Here is a 7,000-nt window from a genome sequence, read left to right as displayed (position 1 = left end):
CAAGAGAATCACCTAAGCCCAAGAGCTGGAGGTTGCTGTGAGCTGTGATGCTATGGCACTCTACCGAGGGCGACAAAATACAACTCTGTCTCTTAAAAAAAAAAGAATTTGGGGAAGTATAGGTAATGTTTTGATGTTTTATTTTATCATTAATACTATTGTAGAAAAATAGTTCCTATTAACTTTTTAGTTTATATCTCCTGAGGTTTGTTATGTGTTTTTTTGGTTTTTGGGCTTTTTTGAGACAGTCTCACTCTGACACCCTGGGTAGAATGCCGTGGTGTCATCATAGATCACAGCAACCTCAAACTCTTCAGCTAAAGCGGTCCCCAAGCCTCAGCCTCCTGAATAGCTGGGACTACAGGCGCCCACCACAACACCTGGCTAGTTTTTCTACTTTTAGTAGAGATTGGATCTCACTCTTGTTCAGGCTGGTCTCAAACTCCTGAGCTCAGGTGACCCACCCTCCTGAGCCTCCCAGAGGCTAGGATTACAGGCATGAGCCACAGTCCCTGGCTGTATTTTCTTTTATAATACGACATTGTTATATAATATATCTTTACATAAATAAATACATTGATTTTTTTTAGGTAGACTGTTTTAACAAATTTTTTATTGTTAAACATGCTTCAAGCTATGTTTGGGGATGCCAGTAGTCTTTACGTGTGTGTTTTAGTTAATAAATCATACTGCTATTGGGATATTTAGGCTTTTTATAGTTTTTCATTTGTATATCATACTGTTATAAATCAAGACCTCTTCAAAAAGCTTTAACAATTTTAAAGTGATATATTCAAGGTATATTCCCAGAAATGGAATTATTGACTTAAAGAATACAAAAACGTTTTAAACTCTTGACATTTCTGTACAATTGCATTTTGAACAGATTTTCAATGTCCTGAGCAGAGAGAGTCCTCTTTTTTAAAAAATCTTACTCTTGACTTGATTGCTAGAGAGGTTCTATCTTCCATATATTTGTCAGCCCACTTGTGCTTCTTCTCAAAAATGTTCTTTAACCCAAAAGGTATTGGTATCTTGGGATTAAGAAACAATCTTTTAAATTTAATGCCCTTTTTCTTTTATCTTGTAGCCAAAGAAACACTACCCGATTTGGTTTCCATAATTCCTGACACAGTCCCGAGCACAGACCTGCTCGTTGAAACCACAGCCTCTGCCTGTTACACGTTGAACAATGTCGTCCAAAACAGTTACCAGAATGCACGGGACCTTCTGAACACTGGGGGCCTGCAGAAGATCATGACCATCAGCGCTGGTGATGAGTAAGTCCTTCAGCACCCGCCCGTCAGCTGTCTCCTTTTCCCCACCACCAGGCCTGTGTGTAACTCACTGGGTCATGAATGTGTAGTCACAGGTACTGTGGGCAACCTGCTCACAAACAGGCCCCCAACACTCAGCCAGATCAGTCAGTCCATGGTGTTCAAGGCAAGCACCAAATCACCCAAGCCGTAGTTGGCCATGCCCTTCTGAAATGTGAAGGGAGAATCAAACTCCATAGTTTCTCCAGATACTACATCCCAGCATCTTGTTGACCTATCAGATTCATTTTCCAGAATGACCACCATGATTTAAGAGCAGCATGATATGGACAAACTGGAAGTCCTCTGGATAGGGAAGGGCCCTGTCTTCACTTACATCTGGGGAACCATGGTACCCTGGCAGCTTAGGGAACACGGGGATAGCACAGGAGGGGCGGTGGTGCGTAGCCTGACAGGAACATCTTGCTTTCTCAGCTTCCTCTATCCCGTCCCTTCTGCCTCTCATTCCCTTTTGAGAATAGACGTTCTAATGCACATAAGTCACCCCACTTCCCTGCTCCTGTGTTTTTAACTTTCCCTGTTTAAATGAAAAAAGTAAGGGGAGAGAATGAAAAACTTTGTATAACCAAAGTACTACCATGAGTTAATTTAGAGTGATGGGGTGAATGGGATTAGAATTGAGCTTGAAGTTCTTTTTGTTTTTTGAGGCAGAGTCTCATTCTTTCACCCTGCATAGAGTGCTGTGGCGTCATAGCTCACAGCAACCTCCAACTCTTAGACTCAAGGGATCCTCCTGCCTCCCAAGTAACTGGGACTACAGGCAGCTGCCCCAGTACCCAGCTAGCTTTTCTGTTTCTTTTAGAGACAGTGTCTTGTTCTTGTTCAGGCTGGTCTTGAATTCCTGAGCTCAACAATCTACCAACCCCGGCCTCAGGAGTGCTAAGATTACAGGCATGAACCACCTCAAAGATTACTTTTTTTCTCTTTATACAATTCTGAATTGTTTAATGGGTCACAAATATAAGTTATAGCTGAGTGTGGTGGCTCATGCTTATAATTTTAGCACTCTGGGAAGCTGAGGCAAGAGGAAGGCTTGAGCTCAGGAGTTTGAGACCTGCTTGAGCAAGTATGAGACCTCCATCCCTACCAAAAAAAGAAAAATAAGCTGGGCATGGTGATGCACGCCTGTAGTTCCAGCTACTTCGGAGGCCGAGAGAAGGGGATTACTTGAGACCAAGAGTTTGAGGTTGCAGTGAGCTACGATGATGCCACTGCATTCTAGCCCCGTGACGGAGTGAGAACCTTTCTCCCCGCCCCCCTAAAAGCTACTTTTGTAGAGAACCAGAAAAATAAATGGTATTATAGCCTAATTCTGACGAGTTACAAAGCAAACAGGCTTCACCTATAGTGGAGAAATGTGCACTTGGCTGTACAGGGATGAGCGGGTCCCACCGCTCCTGCAGGGAGCACACGTCACCCTGCTGTGGTCCCACCCAGTGTAAGCCCCTCATCCCTGCATCCCACCTCTGCAAAGCACACAGGGAAGAAAGGCTACACTTACAGTCAGGTGATTGAATAGAGCCCTGAGCACTGGCTTGAAATGTCAGTTTCCAAAGAATATTCACCTGTGCCCACAGCCAGGCAGATAGCTGAGCAGTTCCTCGGTCTCTGTGGGAGAATGAATTGTGGCTGCAATACTGACGTGACTCTCCAAAGTAGCCATCTAGACCTAAGGAAGTCACCACACGAGAACATGACTTTAACTGTTAGAGTGTTCAGACACAACAGTCATTGCACATGGGACTATGTCACCATGTCTGGAAACTTCTCATAGTTTAGCAAGACAGAGAGAGATATGCTGCTCTGTTACTTGCTTGTTGACCCGAGTGGCCATGTGTGAGTTTGTCCTTAAATGGCCTATTTGGGGTTTTTTTGTTTGTTTCTTGAGACAGAGTCTCATTATGTCGCCATTGGTGCTGTGGCATCACAGCTCACAGCAACCTCAAACTCTTGAGCTTAAGCGATTCTCTTGGCTCAGCCTCCTGAGTAGCTGGGACTACAGGCACCCTCATAACACCTGGCTATTTTTTGGTTGTAGTTGTCATTGTTTAGCAGGCCGAGGCTGGGTTCAAACCCGCCAACTCCAGTGTTTGTGGCTGGTGCCCTAGTCACTGAGCTACAGGCACTGAGCCCCTTATATGCCTTGTTTTTAAAAAAAAAGTCAACAAGGAGCATCTCACTAGTTGTGCCTGCTGCCCTCTCCTTACTGGGGTGTTGTCTATTCTAACCTATAATTTATGGGCTAGCCTGGGCACTAATTATCATTTACAGCATCACATCTTTAAATAATTGAGTTCCAAGTACCAAACAACCAACATAAATAAACTGTATAAATATAACCAACGCCCTTGCAATTTAAGAACTTTTTACAATCTTGACTGTCAGAGACCCATACCTTTCATGGATGTATTTGTACTTTGGTTATTGCCAAGTGACTCTGATAAGTCCCTGAGGTACTAAAAACTCTAGAGGTGCTAATTTGCCTTAACCCTCCCTGCAGGGCAGGTGTGGGAGAGGAAGGCTTTGGCTGACAGATGGATGGACCCACTGTGCCCTGCCTCATGCAGCTTAGTCCCCTTTGCTCTTGGTTGCCTGTTCACAAACTCCTGAGATACCAGGGGGGGAATATTCTACTCTTTGTATCCTCGTTGAAAAATAAAAGAAGTCAGGCATATGCTAGTCAGATGATAGTAGAAAAAGAGATCTAAAAACACCCTGATCCTTAGCCAGAACTAGAAAGTTGAGGCCAAATTTTAAAACGAACTGTCAACAACTAAACACAATGTCAAATTCAATGGCGGCTTTGGGACAAGTTTCCCATTTTGTTCTATCCTAAAGCATGAAGTGACTTTGAAACTATTTTAACAAGGGCTGCCACAAGAATTTCTTTCATTAACTTTAAAAATTACTCCTACATTCATTGAGTCACAAAGCTATATATATTCATATATATATATATATAGCTTTATAGATGTAAGTCACAAAGACATATTTTCCTGCATCTGTCTTCTATAAATATACTTCATAAATTTGCAGATATAGATTGTCTTGTATAAATAAATACAAGGATTTATAGCATGTCTAAGGATGTGTTCCTTATAAATATCCAGGATTTGCTCTATAAAGTATTTATTTATTAGCACTGTGTTAGGGACTTAAAAAGATGAAAACACAAGAAATGCAGTCTCTGGCCTTCCAAAGCTCACCGTCTGTCTCATCATTGTGAGTGGCCTGACTTGACAGAGCTATGGGGGAACAGCAGTTAAAGAAGATTTGCAGAATATCGAAAGGCCCCATTCAGAAGCCTCCCATGTTCTCCCTGATCTCAGAACGTCCTTTTCTTTGCAGCTATGCCTCCAACAAAGCGAGTAAAGCTGCCTCTGTCCTCCTGTACTCTCTGTGGACCCACACCGAGCTCCACAACGCCTACAAGAAGGTAAGAGCCCAGCAGGGGGTGTGGCCTGGCCAACGCCAGGGTAAGAAATCACTACATTTTTTTATATTGCCGTTAGGATTTCATTGCTTGATATTGGTCTGTTCAAGAGCTCTAATTCATTCGGATTAAGTTTGGGGAGGTGGTGTGTTTGCAGATATCGGTGCATTTCCTTCCCATTTTCAAATTTCTTTCTTTCTTTCTTTCTTTCTTTCTTTTTTTTTTTTTTTTTTGAGACAGAGCCCCAAACTGTCTCCCTGGGTAGAGTGCTGTGGCATCACAACTCACAGTAACCTCAAACTCTTGGGCTTAAGCGATCCTCTTGCCTCAGCCTCCCAAGTAGCTGGGATTACAGGCACCCACTACAAGGCCTGGCTATTTTTTATTGCAGTTGTCACTATTGTTTTTAGCTGGCCAGGGCCAGGTTCGAACCCACCACCCTCAGTGTATGTGGCTGGCGCCGTAACCACTGTGCTACAGGCACCGAGCCCATTTTCAAATTTCTGAGCGTAGTAATTAGTGGTGATCTTCTGTATCTCTGTGGTATCTGTTGTTATTTCCCCCTTTTCGTTGATGCTTGAAGTTAAAATTGTGCTTTGTTGGGTGAGACTCTTAACTCCATTGCACGTTTCTGTTTGCTTATTCCAAAGGCTCAGTTTAAGAAGACAGATTTTGTCAACAGCCGAACTGCCAAAGCCTACCACTCTCTTAAAGACTGAGGGAGATGAAAAAGTGTTCTCAGAAGGATCAGCCTCAGCTACAAAAAGCCCCAGAGGAAAACACCTATTTTTCTACTACCCAGCCCAAGAAACCTCAAAAAGCATGCCTTGTTTCTATCCTTTTCTATTTCCGTGATCCCCAGAATCCAGAAAACAAATCATCAGAACATAATTTCATTAGTCTTCCAGAGGATTTTTGCAAGTTTGCCACCAGTAGATACTGGCGACAGGCCCTATTTTACCCTCTACAAATGGTCTTTGTTATCAGGGCTCATGGCACATGGCCTCCTGAAACCAAAATGTGAATTCATGTGGAAGGGACATCAATGGAATAAATGAGGAAAGAAGCTGTTGCCTTACTAGGATTTTAAAAGTTCGGTTTCCGTTTATGTTCCTTTTCTGGTTTCCAGGTTTGGCCACTCAAACACACATCGCTTCCCCATTGAGCCACGAGTGTGTTATTCTGCAGTGTTGAAACACAGTGGAAATGGCAAGAAATATATGCAGCATTGTCCAGGAGAAAGTGTAATGGCAACACTGTTTATTTACTTTGTGCTTGTTTTTAATCCCCCCCTTGTTTTTTTAATTTTCTCTGATTATAAATGAACTTAAGAAAATTAGACTACAGAGCATGCCTAACTATAAGAAAAAGAAATAAGAGGATGTGATGGTAGCAAATTAAAAAATCTTTTCCATAAAGAAAGGCAGTTATGGATATAAAATTCAATATTTTCCATAAACACTGAGGAACTGGAAGTTTTTTTTTGTTTTTTTTTTTATTGAATGGTAACTGTGTACATTAATGCACTTCTGGGCTACAGTGTGGGGTTTTCACATGCAATCTGAAATACTTCCATCAAACTGGTCAAGGAACTGGGAGTTTTGCTCAAGGAAATACTTGTTACCTATAAAAAGACCATCAAATGCAAATGTCTCCTAAGCAGTGGGATGCAATATAATCTATTTCCTCTGCTTTTACAGCCACTGCACTGGTCTAGTGGAAGGATGAACTCGAATCTTTAGTTATAAGAAGAACCAAAGCCTTAGACTTCTGGGTCAGCCCCGGACACTTAAACTGTAGCTTATTTTAATGAGTTACATCAGTGACCAGCCAACGTTGCCCAATATTTAAAAAATAACCCAGAGCCACTAAATATAACATGATCTTCCTCACGCCATTATTTCAAGTCAAGGGAACTCTAGAGAAGAGGGTGGCACCTGTGGCTCAAGGAGTAGGGCGCCAGCCCCATATACCAGAGGTGGTGGGTTCAAACCCAGCCCCAGCCAAAAATTGCAAAAAAACAAAAACAAAAACAAGAACTCAAGTGAAGGTGTCACATTGAGAAAGATCTAAGAAGCATCAAGGCCATCTAGAAACAAAATGAGAAAAACAACATTTAACAGGTGACACTGTCAGCTGAGGAAACGATTCTCTTAAATGTTATTTTTAACGGGGCTATGATTAAACTCCTCCATGTAGAACTAGTCTTGTCAACGACAATTCTGTAGTT

At 42.2% G+C, this 7,000-nt stretch overlaps 1 protein-coding gene across 1 annotated transcript in view; it reads left to right on the top strand.

The window, feature by feature from the left end:
- PKP2 (plakophilin 2) overlaps window positions 1-6,242 on the top strand; it is an 89,692-nt gene extending 83,450 nt beyond the window's left edge. Inside the window, exons 11-13 of the mRNA XM_003792490.2 lie at window positions 1,091-1,280; window positions 4,686-4,773; window positions 5,421-6,242. Of these exons, the coding sequence (XP_003792538.1) occupies window positions 1,091-1,280; window positions 4,686-4,773; window positions 5,421-5,489 (347 nt within the window). The 3' untranslated portion in view covers window positions 5,490-6,242. The remainder of the gene's footprint in view (window positions 1-1,090; window positions 1,281-4,685; window positions 4,774-5,420) is intronic.
- The last annotated feature ends 758 nt before the right edge of the window (window positions 6,243-7,000 follow it).

Source organism: Otolemur garnettii, unplaced genomic scaffold (genome assembly GCF_000181295.1).
Source record: "Otolemur garnettii isolate 467f Iridium unplaced genomic scaffold, OtoGar3 scaffold00057, whole genome shotgun sequence".
NCBI lineage: Eukaryota > Metazoa > Chordata > Mammalia > Primates > Galagidae > Otolemur > Otolemur garnettii.
Note: the sequence above shows the minus strand (reverse complement) of the source record. Positions and strands in the feature narration are given on the sequence as shown.